Here is a 17,475-nt window from a genome sequence, read left to right as displayed (position 1 = left end):
GTTCTTCTTCCCACTGCTGCTCTTTCCTTCACAGCATCCATTGCAACTTGTAATTACATATTTATATATTATATAGAAATACAGGTGAACGATTTCAATGGCTGCCTCACTCACTAAACTGTATACTCCAAGTGGCTAGAGACTGTGTTGGTTTATTCCCATATTCTTCATCCCAGCATAGGTCTGACCTACCAGGGCCTCTAACCATGGATGGAATATGAGAAAAAAACACAAAAAGCCACAGCTCCCTCGCACCACCCTTCTCCCCAGGCTCCTCCAGAGGGCAACCTCCCCGGCAGTGGTGAGGCCTCCCACCTGAGTCTCCTTATTTCTCGTACGCTCCATCCCTCTGCATGTCCACAGAGAGGCCTGAGGACCGTTAGCCCTCCTACTCTACCTAGCAAGGTCCTATTCTGCTCAGGTGACAGTTTCCTTCTTCTGCCTCTACCACAAGATCACAGGGCAGGCGTGTCTAAAAATCCCCAATGCACAGAGACATACATTTGCACAAAACAACTATAGGGGGGAACTTTTGAAAAGTCTCTGCCATTTTAGTGTCATGTTATTGAAACTTCCCCTTCCCCAAAGTTCAGTCTGGGGCCTTTGGTGTCCAGTCTTTAAACAAGTGTTTAACAGTCATAAAGAGCAGTGCGATGAAAGCCCTCAGGGCCCTGCTCACTCTTATTTCAGTTTCTCTCCTCACTCAGGAGAGTCCTTGTTTTCCTACTGGCTGGCAGTTTCAGGGTGACCCAACATGGGTAGAAACAAGTGTTCCTGTCGTCTTCCAGAGAGGTAAAGAGACTTCACCCAGGATACCTGGGGCTTTGGCAGGGGTGGGGGGTTCTTCCAAGAATCTCCGTCCACCTGGGAAGCTCTTCCTTCCAGGCCGGCTCTCCCTCACTTGTGATCCCTCCTCTCAGCTCAGGACTGTGCTGGTCCCAGCAGTCCCCAGGACTCCAGAGGGCACATTGCCTGGGCCCAAACTGCAGCAACTGTGGCTCCAGCTTCCAGATGGGAAGAGGTGAAGCCTCCAGGGCCCCAGACCCTGCCCTGGCTTCAGTCGGCACACATCAGTGGCTTCCCAGAAATCTTTAGGTCATCGAAGGGCAAGAGAGCAAAGGGCTAAGAAAGAAAATGGAGAGGAGCAAGGTCAGGGCCCAGAGGAAAAAGGCAGTGTTGGGGGAAAAGAGCTGGGGAGACCTATTGGGCCATTTTCTCCCCATCAACTGACAGTTGAACATCAGAGAACAAATCCTCCTACTAATCTCCTAAATGATGGCACCTCTAGGCTAGCAAGAGCGATGAGGCCGTCAGCTAGCCCCCACTCTCTAAGAAAATCCCTGAATATCACAGATAAGAAGGATCAAGGAGGTAACACAGCCCATGGGTTTGGTTTTCTGGGGGGTGGGGATGGAGGAAGGGTAATCACAAAACATTTTGAATATTTTTTTACATCAAACACTAAAAAAAATGGGCAATTATAGAGAAAATCTAGCTTTCATTTCTCAAAACATCCCCAAGAGCTGGAAATACTGGGCCCATATTCCTCCTCTGCAACTATGTGCTGAAGCTGAATGGAGTGACCTTTGGGCAGGGACTGGTGCCACAGTCCCTGCTGTCTGACATCTGCCCTGCTTCACCAATCCACTTTAGATGCAGGGATCCTGCAGGAGTCCAAGTTTGGGCCCCCCTCAGCCTGAGCCAACTAAGAAAACAGGCTGAGAGAGGGGCAGAAGTTTGCCTCAGTCCTACAGCGGGTGAGTGGAGGAGTCGTGGACTGCACCCCAGGATCCTAAGCCCTTGGCTCTTTCAGCCATTACAGCGCCTGTCTCTGCTATGGGTGTGGGAGGGACTGGAGAGCAGAGCAGAGTGTGTGCCTCTTACATCCTCAGCCAGGTCCTGGGGCGTCACATCCTCAGCCAGGTCTTGGGGCGTCTCATCCTCCACGTTCCGCAGCAGGGAGTCAGCACCTGCCTCACGCAGAGTGGATGAGATGCTCTTGAGGCCCCGGCCTGCAGCGAGGTGCAGGGGTGTGCACCCATTGAGCATACGGGCATCTACTCGGGCCCCAGCCTGGAGCAGGAAGTGCACCAGACCCCGCTCCTGGGTCTCCACAGCCAAGTGCAGTGCTGTCTTCCCACTCGTGCCCTCCTGGAGGAGAATAAGGATGTCAGCCAAGGCCCTCTAGAGGAAGCACGTTGGACCTGGGCCTGGGGGAAGGTGAGTGCCACCATTTCTGACACTGAGAGCAGACCTGGGGGCAAGACCGGGTGGCCACCTCACCTGCACATCAATGTCAGCTCCATTTTCAAGAAGGAGTTTCATGAGTGATTGGTTCCTCTGCAGGGTGGCAATGTGGAGACAGGTCAGACCTGGAATGGGGTGAATATAGGGGCTGCTGATCTGCATGCACCAACTCTCTCTCCCCTGCTCTTCAGGGACCTCCCTACCCCTCAGTCCCAAGGGACCCACTGCCCACTCAATAATTCTGATCACAGGGCTGTTAAAACACAAACCCAAAAACCCCCTCAAAAATCTGAGGGCAAGGGAATGCAAAGTTTCCACTGTTTCAGTCATGTTATTGAAACTTTCATGCTTCAGGGGTCATGTTGCTGAGTGACACCCCCATACATACACCCTCCCCCCAAACCCTCCCTTCCCCATCCTCTCTAACTCTAACTCTGCCTGCCTTTAAGTCCTGTCCAAAGCCATCTTCTTTAGAGGTCTCTGGGCTCCTCATGCCCCCAGCCGCTCCCCAGGCCACTTCCTCCTGTGTACTCCCCTAGTCTTTTTGCTCTCCTTTCTGGCCTGGATTCCCCTCTGCTTAGAGACTAGATTCAGATGCACCTGCCTCTACCTTCCCTCAGCACTTACTGCCTTTTAACCTACTAGAGAACCCATTTCTTATGTTTATTGTCTGTCTCAATCATTCTGTTTTGTTCACAGCTATAGACCCAGCTCCTAGAATAGTGTCTGGCACATAGAGGCCCTCAGTCCATTTTTGTTGAATGAATGAATGATCTCTATTAAACAGAATACATATCTTGAGGGCAAGGTTTAGCTCTCTGTTTAGCACATAGCATGTTCTAAGTAAATTCTAAATCAAATTAATTCATTCCGCAAATATGTACTGAGTATCTATGTTCTTAGAATTGGAGGTACATTGATGGACAAGCTACCACCCTCCTCCCCTGAGGGTGGGGTCCTTGTCTCCTGTCCCCCCTTCATTCATCCCATGGTCCATGTGGCTGCCTGTACCTTGCCAGTTTTGCAACTGGAGGTCCAGGGAGTGAGATGGTCCTCTGCCTGGCTCTGGCTGTCCCTTCAGCAGGCAATGGGCACAGTCTAGGTGCTGGCGCTGGCAGGCCACATGCAGGGCTGTGTCACCATGCCGGTCCTGTAGCATGCGGCTGGCCCCCTTCTGCACAAGGGCCTGAACTGTGTCTGGCTGGTTCAGATGCACAGCCAGGTGGAGTGCTGTCTGTAGGCACAAACAGAGGTCACGGGGCCACTGCAGCATGCTCCCACCTTTGGGAACATGCGCAGGTGAGCACAGGAATTGACAACTGCCCACACCTTCCTTAAGGGCAGCTTATAGAGGCTGTGGCCCTGGTCTTCCAAGGCCACACTACCAAGCCCTTCCCTTTGTCACCCCCCACCAAGCTCTTAGGACCCCTACTCTGGAGGCAGGGTGAGAAAAGCAGCCCCCTGCTCTTCCTGTAGGTTCTCTTAGCCCCTGGAGAAAGGACAGATAAAGGCAGGGTCTACCTTCTCACCCTCCAGGGAGACCTCTGTTATCCCCATGGGCTAGGTGACAAAAGGGGCTGGGGAGAGGAAAGAGAGTCACTAGGCAGTCTCCACTAGCACACTCCTCTTTAAGGCTCCATGCAAACATCACCACTCGTATTAACCTCCCCCTGGCTGCTCCGCACAGAGACTGGATGCCACAGCAGCTGCTGTGTGTCTCCATCATAACTCTTGTCACCATGCTGTATAATTAGTTGTAGACACAGTCCCCTAGACCAGGTTCGAGCACCTTGTGGGCAGAGGCTGCGCCTTACTCATGTTTGTATCCTCAGCTTCTAGCTCAGTGTCTGGTACATGGGTTCCTGAGTAAGCAACCTAAGGTCACTCGTGTGGCTGCTCGGCATGGCTGCCAGGGCAGATATGGGTATCTGGGCACAGCCCACCCTTTCCCACCTGGTAAAGGTTGTTCTGAATGTCCAGGACCTCCTGGGGCAGAAAAGCCAGGCAACAGTGCAGCACAGCTGGGGCCTCGTGAATTACGGACAGGTGGATCAGCCTGGAGGGCGGGGGCAGGGTTTCGTGTCAGGGCCCAGGCCAAAGAGAGTGGCCTGAGGTCCTGGGGTTAGAAGGAACACATCCCTAAGAGGCCACTCATAGGGTAGGTGCAGGAAGTGAGAGTTTGGGCCAGGAAGAGCAGGTTGGTTCAGAAAGCCAGGATCCTGGGGGTGAAGACTCCAAGTCCCTATCTCTGGCCTTCAAGGAGGGCCTTGGCTCAGTGAGAGTGTAAGCGGGGTGTCGACCCTACTCCCCTCTGGCACCAAGGCCCTGCCCCACTGCAGCTCCAAAGCCAAACTGCAAGCTGCTGGAGTAGTGCAGAAGTGGTGTGCAGGGCTGAGCTCCCCACTTACCCCAACCTAATAGGGAGAAGAGAGGGTAGGAATGGGGTCACTCCCATCCCTCAATGGAACTCAATGTTGCACATGCCAAGGGATAGAAAACAGAAGCTTTTGAATGAGGAGCAAGGAGAAATGCAACACCCTGCTGCCCCCACAGGGGAGTGAGTTGAGGGCCACTCTTCAACAGCACAGATGGGTGGCCTGGCCAGAGCTCTCCACTCTGTGCACCTCCAAGGGGAGGCCTGTGCAGTGCAGAAAATGCATTTGTTGGGGGACAAAAAACCTTAACCTAGGGGCGGGAGGGCAGCTGACAGGGGAAGTTCCAGTGCTGGGGTTTCCCCACATCAGGTGGGGAAAATGAAAGCCAGAGCTGGAGGGTCTAGGCCAGGACAGCTGCCTTGAAACACTAGTGACTGGGGTAGTTTGGCTAAAAGGCCTCTTTGGGCTGGGGAGGGGGCTGCTCAGGCAGCAGCAGGGCAGGCCTAGGGGCAGGCGGCAGCAGGAGAGGCCCAGGAGAGAGTGACGGAGGGAGGGAGGAACCGCTCTGGAAATCCCCTCGGCCAGGACCAGCTCTCTGGGTCACATTCCTACAGCCACCTCCCTCTCTCCCTCGGTCTCCCCTCCTCCCACTTCCTCTTCCCACTTCCATATGTCCCATACCCCAGACACTTCCGAGGGAAAGGACCCCCTGGGGAGTCTTGACACCTCCCCCTGCCCAGTCTAGACACAACACCTGTCTGTAACTAGAGGTAGTAAAGGCTGGGCTGAGAGGCTGACAAAGGAGGGCAGCACCAGAACTCCCCACTCCCTGGGTCAAAGGTCAGCCATGGGTATTTCACAGGAGCCTCCAAAATCTTGGTTCTGGGCCTGAGGGCTAGTGATCTAAGCACAGAACAGGAAAGGCCTGGGGTCACTCCTCTCCTGCCCACTGCATCTCTAGGCGACCTTTGTCAAAGGTCCCAAAGGTCCCAGGATTAGGACCCTTGCATTGCCAAAAAGCAGCGCAGGACAGGCACTTCCTGCCCCTTTTATATCCCCTCAACATCTGTTCGACATCCCAGATCTAGGACCCCAGACCCCTCCACTATTTCTCACCCCAAAATCCCGGCCACTCCCTCTGCTGTTTTTTCTTAAGGGGCAAATCCTCAACTGGCTGGACTTTCCCCCACTATTGCTTCTTACTTCAACTGTCTCCTAGCCCAGTCCCCACCAAGCTCTGCCTGGTAAAGTAAGGGGGTCAGACAGGATAGTGAGAGGGACTTGGGGGGCTCAGGAGATAGAAGGTGCCGGTGAGACTGACTCCAACCCTCACTTCCCCTTTCTCAGCAGAGAAGGAAGTAAGCTGGGGCAGCCAGCTGCCTATCAGTCTGCTGGGGCCAGAGTGCCCCAACCTGGCTCACCACCTCTCCCCTCCTCAGGGCTGGCGTCCTTTCTGCACCCTGGCAATACACCCATCCCTAGTTTCCTGGCCTCCATAGGCCACCTGTAACTGGCACCTCTTGTTCCCTAAGACAGGCATTCTGAGGTCAGGGGCTGGGAATTCCAGATATTGCACAAGCAAGGGTGCCCTCTCCCCCAGAAAAAAAAACTGGACTGGTCAGGGGAATTTTTCTCTTCCTAGTAGTGGGTTATGGGTAGGTTTCAAAGATTCTAGCTGGGGTTCCAGTGCCTGGTAAGGGCCCTGCCAGCTCTGCCCACTTCCAAAAGGGAGGGCAGAGAGATGATTCCAGGTCCTCTGCCCTGGGCCTGGCTAGAGCTCAAAAGTAGGCTGAGAGTTAAGTCGGGAGTTTGAAAGAGAGTGGCGGCTGCCTCTTCCGGGACAGGTGCCTTGAGGGACTATCATAGAGGGAGTAACCGGCCTGTTGCTGCTCCTGGGAAGCTCCGAGTTAGCATCGGGAAGGAGGGGTGCAGTCCCAGCCTAGCCCCCATACTCACGTGTCTCCGTCCTCAGAGATATAAGTGAGTGCTTCCAGCTGCTGAGGGCTCAGCACCCCAACTGGGGGTGGCGGCGAGCCTGGGGATGGGTTTTCGTTCTCAGGGCCTCCCCAAAAGGTCAAAGACTCGGTGAGCGACGAGGAGCCATAGATGGAGTCAGCCCTCTCCCCATCTGTGTCTTCCTTCTCCTGTGGTTCTTTGGCTATTCCCGGAGGATGATGGGTCCAGGGCTGGGGGCCTCCGCTCTCCAAGGGCCCGGAGGCCGGGGCTGGGGTAGATTCGGGCAGGGAGCGCAGAGAACGCAGGCACTCGATGCCCGAATCACACTGGCTCTCATCCGGCTCCTCAGTCCCCTTGCGCGCTTCCGACATGCCCGCGGCACCAGCCCGCGGAGGCCCTGTCCAAGCAGGATCCGGCTCCGGGCTCCGCCGCACCGCCTTTCCGGGTTGCAGGTCTGCCTTGCGGAAGGGGCACCTGGCCTGGAGTGACCTCCTAACCGGGCTGCCGGGGTCCGAGGAGCCAGAGAGTAGAGCTGGGGTGGCTCGGAGCGCTGGTGGGGTCCACTGCAAAGGCTACTCAGGGAAGCCGGGATGCCGAGTCTGACGCACTCCCTCCACCCGCCCCTCAGGCCCCGCCCCTGACAGGCGCTTCCGGACATAAGCCCCGCCCTCCGGAATCCCCCGTACCTCGCCCTCTGCGTTTGCTAGGAGTCAGGGGTTACCCTGTTCTGACTCACCCTGCGTTCTTTCACCCATTCATCATTCATCATCCGTCCATCCATCCCTCCGTTCATCCATCTGTCCGACCGTCTGTCCTCCCCTTTTGCTCTCCCTCCTTTCGCTCATTCATTCATCCCTCTGTACATTTATTCATTCACTTTTACCCCCTTCCTTCTTCACTCCATTCATTATTCTAATCATTCTTTCCTTCCTTCACTTGCTCTATTTTTTCATTCATTGTTTCCATTCACTTATTTATTCATTCGTTTGTTGTTAAATACGTATTTATTAATTTTACAACTTATGCATCTTGTTGGGGGCAGGCATGTGGCTGGTGGGAACAGGAAGCATTGCTTCCTATCTCCTACCTATTTACGTTTCTCTTGGTTTCTCATCTACCAGTTCTCAGGACTTTGGATAGAGAAAGGGGACACCTGTTGTCTTTAAAGAACAGGTTCTCCCTTTGGGTCCTGGATAGAGGGTTTCCTGTTTCAACTTCCCAGATCACAGAGAATTGGACACGAGGATGTGTTTTTCAGAAATGGATTTTCTCAGGCAGACTGTTGTCTAAAATAAGGTGAACGATTACCATGGTTCATTGTCTAAAAAAACAGAGTGGCCATTCCTCACGGGGGTGAAACACTGGTCTCAGCGGGTACAATATTTGATTACCCCCACCTGTCAGGGAAGATTAGTTCCTCAGGATGGAGACAGGATGGGGAGGCCCCAGATATGCTGGACCACACTCTGCTGAGGTGACCACCCTGACCCCAGCACCAGCGCCAACACATGGTTCCTTCTTCCCTATGCCTGCCCTCCATGGGCCCAGGGAGGCCATAGGCAAACATCCACTGCATGGTGAGCCCTAAACTAGTGCCCCATGATTTACCCCCACCCCAAGTGCCATCGGCCATGGACCGGCAATGCCTTTAGAAGATCATCCCCAAGGGGACATCCTTTCCTATCTCTGGCACTGAGGGGAAGAACACTGCAATGAGTGCAGACAGCTACTAACCAGCTTCCCTACTGCCCTCCTCCATGCAACCTCATTTTATTCATCCATTTGACAAACATGTATGGAACTTCTCCTACATGTATGACACTATTCTCTCTCTTGGAAGCAAATCCAAGTATCCCAGTGACAGTAATATCCACCAACCACCATCCCCACCACCAACCAAAAATGCCCCATGGCCTCAACCTTCCAAAAGCTCCCTGGCAATGACAACACAGTGATTGTGCTAAGACAGGAGAGAGAACAGGGTGCTGTGGGGGCACATAGTGGGACCGCACAATGGGACCAACTACTCAATAGGGTGAAGGGCAAGAAGGTCTCCATTTGAACTGGAAATGGAAAGAGAAGCGGTCTGTGGAGAAGAGAAGTACCTAGTCTTTGGGAGGAGGAGGTTAGTAAAGAGAGAGGAGAGAAGGGAGAGCAGATGGGAAGAGAAGACCCGCTGCTTGCTCTCCATCTCCCTGGAGGACCAGAGAGGGAGGATGTGTTAAGCACGAGGCAGTAAGAATTCATCAGGGAAAAGTCCAAGGAAACTAAGGCATCTTCTTCCCTTGGGGTCATGTGATTTCAGGTTTTTAGCTTCTTCCTCCGACATGTGTCTCTCCTATTCTCAAAAGTTGGAGTAAAAGTACAGTCATAAACTCAGATCCAGACCCCTCAGGTTCAAAACCTGGCACTATCTCCATTTTAAAGCTGTGAACCTGAGGCTCAGAGAGGTGAGTTGACTTTCCTAAGGTCAAAGTGTAGGGCCAGGTTCTCCTGTCCCTTATCCAAAACTTAAATTTTTCCAGTAATTTTTTTTCTTTTATGAAGACCTAAGGGTTGGAACATCTGAGCCCTTTGCAAGGACACAAGAACTCAGGCATGTTCAGTGGCCACACTTCTCATTCATACAGAGGTTGAACTTAAGGGAAAACCTACCCCCCTCAAAACCTATCTGGCTCTGAACCCTAAGAGGTGTGTGGCAGCCCCTTTTCTGGCCACATGAGGTCAGGATTGAGTCACCCACTGCTTCCAGCACATAACCTACACTCAGACAGGAAGCCCTCCCTACTAGTAGGGGAAACTTCAGGAATAGAGGGATCATGCAGTATCATCTGAAAAAAATGAAGGCCTGGGACTTTGGCTGAGGCCACAGTGTGGTCGGGATCCTGACTTTGTTTCCTCAGCCCCAGTCTTCTTCGAGGCTGGGCCCCTCCTCTCTCTCTCTCTCTCTCTCTCTCTCCCCTGGTGTTTTCTAGTTCTCTTAGTTGTTCTCCCACTCCCAGCTTCCACCCACCCCAGCCAGGCTCATCTTTTGGAAGCAGGCCCAGTTGCCATGGTGACTAGCTGGTCAGCTGGCTAATTCAAAGACCCCTCCCTTCACCCCTCTTTTCCCTGGGCTTTCAAGGAAGGGTAATGTATGTGAAGGAGATGGGGGGGGGTGTTCTTGTATATCTTGGGAGCTCCGGGACTGGCCCAAAGCAATTGGGCTATCTTTCTCCCAAAGCCCCCTGAAGTGAAAAAGGGAAGACTGTGGGGGTGGAAACAGGAGGAAGATTATATCAACTAAACGGGGAGTGTGAGGATTTTATCTGGGTTAGGAAACAGCAAGATAGGACCTCTGCTCTCTGTCTGCAGCCGGGACTGAACTAGGTGGAAGAGGATGAAACCAGAAGTAGAAGGATCAGAGTCAGCTGTGAGGCGGGACTTTCCAAAAAGCAAGGGTGGGAGATATTGGAATAAGCCACTCCTCCTCTCCCACGAGAGTGAAAGAGAACCCTCGCCTTTTCAAGATCACACCCTTTCTCTGTATGCGCAGGGAGGATGGGCTCACTGATCTGGGGAGGATTATGCAGGTTGGATAGTTCTGAAGCAATCCACGGACAGAGAGTCACCTTCACCTTGCTTGGTAAGGGAAGAGCAGAAAAATGGAGGCAGGACCAGGATAGGGGGTGAGTGTGTGGAGAGTGGAAGCAGTGGCCTTTCTGCCCTAATGAGGGGCAGGACTATCCCAGCAGATCAGTGTGCTTGTCCCCCACCCACAAAGATCAGACATCTAGGCTTTGCCTCAAACCAACTTCCTCCTCCCAAATATCCCCATGGGCTTTTGAATGGGGAAGATCTGGATTCTGGGACTAGCTCTGTGAGTACTAGCAGGTGACCTTGAGTAAGTCACTCGCCCTCCCTCTGCCTCACTTCGTAAAGGGTAAGTGGGGAAACAGTTACTATATGTTCAAAACTCCAACATAGTACATGACACACAGTAGGACTCCACAGTTTACCGTGCACAGAGATTGATCATGCATAGCCTTTATCCTATTCTATCATGATTGGTTTCCATGTCCCTACTTCCCATTAGACAGTGCTCCTTGAGGGTAGGATGTTGTGCGTTTCATTTCTGAACAGGGCACACAATAGGTACCTAATACCTGTTTATTGAATGGCTGCATCCAGGGATGAATGAATATGTTTCCTTTCTTACTGTCCTAGGCGTGCGTGGCAGGGGAAAGCAGTGTGGGTGGATGGCATGAAGGTAGCCTGTAGGTTACCTGCACTCACTCAAATCTGTGATTTTGCCTCCTACACCCAGAGGAAGTCAGAATCTTAGAGATTTTTCAGTCAACGTCCTCACTGCACAGATGAGGAAACCAAGTCTCAGAAAAAGGAAGGCACTTGTCCAAGGTCACACAACTAGTTAATGGGAGAGCCAGGATTAAGAATTAGAACTCTGATTTCCAGCATATAGCAATGTACACACTTCTTTGCTCCTCTGGGGCAGTACTTCTAGTGAAGGGTGGTTCCAATGCCCTCTCCTCCACCCTCTGTGAGTCCTTTCTCACGTAAAGCTCCCATCCTTTCCCTTTCGCCCTATTCCATCCAGGTTCAGTTGGGTCTGGCCTCCTAAATCTGACTCCTGCCTTAACCCTTTACCACCCAACTGGGAATAAGGATCTTCCTAGGGTTCCAAGACTCAATTTCATAAATCGTCGTAGGATGGTGGTGGTGGCGTGTGTGTGATGCATGCGGTTAGCAGGGTGCGGAACGGGTGCTGGGAGCCCCCTGTTGCTTCTCCTCTTTGGGGGGTGGTTATTAGGTAGGCTTGGGGAAGGCGGAGTTTGGGGGGCTGGGGGCGGGGCTCCTGCGCTGGGAGGAAGAAGGGGGGCGCGCTGGCTTCAGCTCTGCTCAGACAAAAGGCGGCGGCGGGAGCGGGCGGGAGGCGGAGCGGCGCCGCGCGGGCCTCAAGGTGACACCAGCCCCCGGCCCCGGCCCCCCCAGCCCGGCCCCCTAGCCCGCCTCCCCACCCGAGCCCCTTTCCCCCTGTGCCCTTTACAAGTCCCCTCCCCCCGTGCGGGGGGGTGGGGAGCAGAAGGGGCCCCGCCCCCTCCCGTCCCTTCCCCAGGGCCCGCGCAGGATGCCCCCGGCCCCCGGCAGCCCCCCGGGAGGCCCTGAGCTCGACGCACCCCCTCTACGCCATGTCCCCCCCTGGCTCGGCCGCGGGAGAGAGCGCCGGCGGCGGCGGCGGCGGTGGCGGCCCCGGGGTCCCGGAGGAGCCCACAGCAGTGTCGGCGGCGGACGAGGGCCCCGCCCGAGAGGAGGTGAGAGCCGGAGGAGCCCCTTCCCCCGGCGCGGCCGCAGCCTGCCCCCCATCCCCCTCTGCGCGCGGCCCCCACCGGTTCCGCCGCAGCACGGCCGGCGCCCCGCACCCCGAGCTGGCCGCTGCAGCCGCAGTCCCGCGCCACTGTCCCCACCCGGCGGCGGCGGGAGCTGTCCGCTGTGGCAGGGGAAGGGGCCGCTCCAGGGGCGGGGCTCGGGGGTCCCGGGCAGGGGGAGGGGCCTAGGGGCGGAGCCTCGCAGACCCCGGGCTGATCCGGGTGGGGATAGTGGCCGGAATCCTGTATCACGGAGGGGCTGCTATCTTGAAGGCCAGGAAGGGCAACTTGTAGGGGCTACAGAGGCAGGAGAATACTAGGGAAAAATAGTGATATTACCTGAGCGGGGGTCTTGAGAAGGTCAAATGTGTATAGGCGACACCCACCTAACCCTGCATCCCTCCCCTCAACCCTATTACTGGGAATGTGTGTGCAGGCCCCCACCCATCACCCCCTCGCCCAGGGGGCCTGAGCCCAGATATCCCTCATAGTGCTGGTAGTGAGCACATCCCTACTTGGGGGCCTTACTCTTCAGTGCTCCGAACCTGGAGACAAAGAGACTGAGGAAAGCACCAGGAGCATCCCCATCTCCTATGTGCACTCATGCACACACATGGACACTGCACTAGGGCAGAAGCACACAGGCAGACAGGCCTGCAGGCAGGGCCCCTTTGCTCTCATCGGGACAAGCATGCACCCAGGTCGGTGCACATATGCGCACTCTCCAAGGGCAAGGCTCCCTAAAAGGCTCTTGGACCCTAGGCTGGTTTGTTTATGCTGTGTGCTATTTCCTAGCCCAGCTACCTCTCTACATTTCCAGATCTTTTCCTTGATTTCACACCAAACCCACTGCCTGTTACTGTCCCCTTCTTTTCCATCCTTTTCTCCTTTCCCCTGGTTGGTCTCCAGGCCAGGCTCTGGGGACTGGAAGAATAAGTCAGGACCTCAGCAGGAGCGTGCAAGCTTCGTAAAGCTGGCCAGCAGAAAGGAAGAGTGGGAAAGCCCAGGCACCACCAGAAATCCAGCTCAATACCCATCTATTAAGTGGCTATTGGATGCCAGCACCATGGTAGACAGCCAGGATGCAAACCAATGGGGCCCTGCCCTCAGGAACACCCAGTCTAGTAGCTGAGCCAGACATGTAAACAACTCACCAGGGCGACTATGTGACAGAACCCGCCAAGTGCTTTAAAAAGCTAACAGGCCCCAGGAGAGCACCAAAAATCATTCTCTTTTGGCAAGTGACTGGGCTGCAAACATCTTCCTTCCTACCCCGCAACACCCGTTCCACATCCCCTCTCCCTTGCCACATGCCTCTGCCCTTCTAGATTTCTCCTCTGGGACTACCTTCAGGGACACCAGCCCCCTCCCATCTTAGAACAGGGGAAGGATCTTAGGGTACAAGAGGGAGATTCACAGGGAGACGGGTGCAGAATGTGAGGAAAGAGATAGGGCCTGGGGTTTCCTGGGGACTCCCTTCCAGTGGAGGTATGAGGCTGTCTGTGAGGGGCACGGAGCTGGATGGGTCAGAGGAGTGGCTCTTCCGCAATGTAGGACCGAAAGAATCTGGAAGTGAGGGATCCACCTGTTAAGTGGGAAGGTGATGTCAGTGGGACACCTGGAAGAGGTCTGGGCTGGGGACCTGCCTTTGCTGATGCCTGTCTGTCCTCCCCTCTCTTTCCCATCCACACCTACTCGTGTTTCATTGCTATCTTTGTGTCTGTCCTTGGACTGTTTCTCTGGGTGTTATCCTATCCATCAACGTCTTTGCCACCTGGGCCTTCTCTCTCCGTCTCTGGTGCTGATCCCTTTCTGCTTCTTGGGGTGTCTGTTTGCACTTCCCTGTATTGGCACTCTGTTCCCTTCCCTGTCCCCATGACTCACTCTGGATCTCTTCTGTGTTTATCTCTGGTCCTTGACTCCCCTCTCCGTCTTACATGTTCTCTCCACATCCCTGTCTCTGCCTGTCATCTCTGGTGCTGGCCTCTGTCCCTCTGTCCCTGCATCCATCTTTGTTCCGGATCCTGCTACTGTCTCACTTCCCTCTCATCTCGGCCACTCTTCCTGCCCCTCTGAGTAGCAGCGTCCCATCCAGCCCTCTTTCACCAAGTCCCTCTGCCGTGAGTCCCACTGGAAGTGCCTGCTGCTCTCCCTGCTCATGTACGGCTGCCTGGGGGCCGTGGCCTGGTGCCACGTCACCACGGTGACCCGCCTCACCTTCAGCAGCGCCTACCAGGGCAACAGCCTCATGTACCATGACAGTCCTTGCTCCAACGGCTATGTCTACATCCCCCTGGCCTTCCTGCTCATGCTGTATGCTGTCTATCTGGTGGAGTGCTGGCACTGCCAGGCCCGCCACGAGCTGCAGCACCGCGTGGATGTGAGCAGTGTTCGGGAGCGTGTGGGCCGCATGCAGCAGGCCACGCCCTGCATCTGGTGGAAGGCTATCAGCTACCACTACGTCCGACGCACCCGCCAGGTCACCCGCTACCGCAATGGAGATGCCTATACCACCACCCAGGTGAGGGGCTGGAGGGGAGCCCGGGCCAGTCCAGATGGGAGGGGGGTGCACATCTGGTTCACCCTGCCTGTCTCCTGGGGGAGGAGCAGAGGCGCAGCAAACTCGAGTGGGCACTGCAGGGGGAGGGCAGCAACGACAATCATAATAATAACAGCAAACACCAGCAGATGGTCTGCTCCAAGTAATTTACAAACATCATTTATTTAACCCTCATAACCTGATGAGGTAGGTAACCGTTATCCCATTTTACAGATGAAGAAACTGAGGCTTTGAGGGGCTAAGTAACTTGCTCAAATTCAAACAGATAGTATGTGAGGGAGCTGGGATTTGAACCCAGGCAGTCTGCTCCAGGGTCTGTACTGTTTAGTGCTTAATGATTGGAGACTGCTTCACACGCACAGTCTCATAGCACACTGTCACCCATTCAGTGAGGCGGCTGTTAACAAAGTCCTCTTTCACAAGTAAGAAGACCTTAGCTCAAGGACTTGCCTAAGAGCTGCAGCTTCCCAGTGGTAGTGGTAGACTCAAACCCAGAGCCCTGGATCCCAAGCCCAAGGCTCCCAGAGGTGGCAAAAAGGTGGAGGTAGGCGTGGGAGGGCGCAGGGAAAGTAGTGGTGGTGGGTATTGTCAATCAGTCTAATCCTGGTCCCTCCAGGATTAGACCTGGTAAGTGCCCTGGAGGAAGAGTAGGAGGAAGAGATTTTCCAAGATCAGGGTGACCTTGTCCCAGTACTGGGATAAGTAACAGAAGCCTGGGGCCTTGAGAATCAGGAGGGGGGCGGGGCAATTGCTAAGTGGGGAATAGGGAGACCAGAGACAAAGGCCTTCCAGAGGAAGCTCCTCTGGAGGACCCATTTGGAAACACACAGTGAAAAGGAAGACAGGCAGGCTTTAGTGACGAGGGGCCGTGCAGGACAATGGAAACAGTGGCAAAAGGGTCGGGCAGGCCCAAAGAGGAGTTCATGGCCAGGGCTTGACCTACAGATGAATCAGAGCTTAATTAAAGTGAGAAAGCACACAGGTAGGGATGAGGTGGAATCCCTGCCCTCATATCTAAGTCACTGATGAAGCTGAGGGCCTCAGTGTCTCTATAAACCAGATGAGAAGATCCTACCCGACTCTAACAGGGATCAGAAACAGGATAGATTTAGGTTCTGACCAGATCGTATGAGAACAGCGATGGGACAGATGGACAAGGGTGAGCAGAGACATAAGAGACCCGTCTCCTTGCCCAACGCCGCAGGTCTATCATGAGCGTGTCAACACGCACGTGGCAGAGGCCGAGTTCGACTACGCGCGCTGTGGCGTGCGCGACGTGTCCAAGGCCTTGGTGGGGCTGGAGGGCGCGCCGGCCACACGGCTGCGCTTCACCAAGTGCTTCAGCTTCGCCAGTGTGGAGGCCGAGAACGCATATCTGTGCCAGCGGGCGCGCTTCTTCGCTGAGAACGAGGGCCTGGACGACTACATGGAGGCGCGCGAGGGCATGCACCTCAAGAACGTGGACTTCCGCGAATTCATGGTGGCCTTCCCGGACCCGGCCAGGCCGCCGTGGTACGCCTGCTCGTCGGCCTTCTGGGCTGCGGCGCTGCTGACGCTGTCGTGGCCGCTGCGCGTGCTGGCCGAGTACCGCACGGCCTATGCGCACTACCACGTGGAGAAGCTCTTCGGACTGGAGGGCCCGGGCTCCGCCAGCAGTGCGGGCGGCCTGAGCCCCAGCGACGAGCTGCTGCCCCCGCTCACCCACCGCCTGCCGCGGGTAAACACGGTGGACAGCACGGAGCTCGAGTGGCACATCCGCTCCAACCAGCAGCTGGTGCCCAGCTACTCAGAGGCCGTACTCATGGACCTGGCCGGGCTGGGGGCGCGCGGCGCGGGGGACGCGGCCGGCGGCTACGCGCCTATGTGCCGCTACGGCGGGGTGGGCGGCCCAGGCGCGGCGGGCGTGGCCCCGTACCGGCGCAGCTGCGAGCACTGCCAGCGCGCGGTCAGCAGCTCGTCCATCTTCTCGCGCAGCGCCCTAAGCATCTGCGCCAGCCCGCGGGTCGGCCCGGGGCCCGGCGGAGGGCCTGGCTGCGGGGGCAGCCGCTTCTCGCTCGGCCGCCTCTACGGTTCGCGGCGCAGCTGCCTGTGGCGCAGCCGGAGTGGAAGCGTCAACGAGGCGAGCTGTCCCACGGAGCAGACGCGGTTGTCGAGCCAAGCCAGCATGGGGGACGACGAGGACGACGACGAGGAGGAGGCCGGGCCGCCGCCGCCCTACCACGACGCCCTCTACTTTCCGGTGCTCATCGTGCACCGGCAAGAGGGATGTCTGGGCCACAGCCACCGGCCGCTGCACCGCCATGGCTCCTGCGTGGAGACCTCACTGTGACCAAAGGCCCGCGATCAGCCCGCTATTCTCCCTCCTGCCCTTCGCCGTACTGTGCTCCCTGCCTGTAGCAGGGGGAGTCACGATGATGACCGAGGCAGTGCTGGGCGCGGAGGATGTTTGGGGGAGGCAAGGGTGAGCGGGACAGACTCCATGGGGATGAGACCCGCGCCTTCCCTGTACATAAACACACAGATGGGTGGGAGGGGGTCAGCAGTTCTTATAGAATCCCACCGAGGCAGAGTCGTCTCCTTCATCCCCGCCCCTGAACTCCTGAGGGTACCCCTCTCTTTCCTAGACGCACATTGGATTTCCCGTCCAGCCTTTCAACGGATCTTCTGACTGTTCCGTGGCGACTGTGCCGTGGGACCCGAGTTGGGTCTCGTCTCAAGTGAGAGGCCCTTGCTGTGCAGCGGGGGGAGGTTCGGAGCAGGAGAAGGGAACCTGGGGCTGTCCTTCTTCTGCTGCCTGGCTTCCCAGGGTCTGTCTCTGCCGAGGGGGGCCCTGGATTGGTGAACAGCAGGGCTAGCTTCTAACCAGCTAATGAATTCAGTGGGTCTGCGCCGGAACCAGGTGTCACCCTGCCCCAGCCCCATCTCAAAACCGTGGAAATGTTGCTATCCTCTCCTTGGCACGTGGCACAAA

The 17,475-nt window shown here is 55.9% G+C and overlaps 2 protein-coding genes across 2 annotated transcripts; one reads left to right on the top strand and one right to left on the bottom strand.

Moving 5' to 3' along the window:
• Window positions 1-136: 136 nt before the first annotated feature.
• On the bottom strand, window positions 137-7,148 carry NFKBIE (NFKB inhibitor epsilon). Its single transcript, XM_037142596.2, has 6 exons — window positions 6,579-7,148; window positions 4,201-4,303; window positions 3,259-3,481; window positions 2,284-2,372; window positions 1,885-2,151; window positions 137-1,122 (listed from the first exon to the last, which is right to left on the bottom strand). Exons 1-6 carry the CDS (start codon window positions 6,947-6,949, stop codon window positions 1,057-1,059), a joined length of 1,119 nt encoding a protein of 372 aa, XP_036998491.1. The 5' UTR covers window positions 6,950-7,148; the 3' UTR covers window positions 137-1,056.
• A 4,457-nt stretch (window positions 7,149-11,605) lies between these two features.
• On the top strand, window positions 11,606-17,475 carry TMEM151B (transmembrane protein 151B). Its single transcript, XM_037142620.2, has 3 exons — window positions 11,606-11,890; window positions 14,025-14,465; window positions 15,709-17,475. The coding sequence occupies exons 1-3, from the start codon at window positions 11,768-11,770 to the stop codon at window positions 16,831-16,833; spliced, it is 1,689 nt and encodes a 562-aa protein (XP_036998515.1). The 5' UTR covers window positions 11,606-11,767; the 3' UTR covers window positions 16,834-17,475.

The sequence above is a fragment of the Artibeus jamaicensis genome, unplaced genomic scaffold (assembly GCF_021234435.1).
Source record: "Artibeus jamaicensis isolate MK-2021 breed Jamaican fruit bat unplaced genomic scaffold, CSHL_Jam_final contig_484, whole genome shotgun sequence".
NCBI lineage: Eukaryota > Metazoa > Chordata > Mammalia > Chiroptera > Phyllostomidae > Artibeus > Artibeus jamaicensis.
Note: the sequence above shows the minus strand (reverse complement) of the source record. Positions and strands in the feature narration are given on the sequence as shown.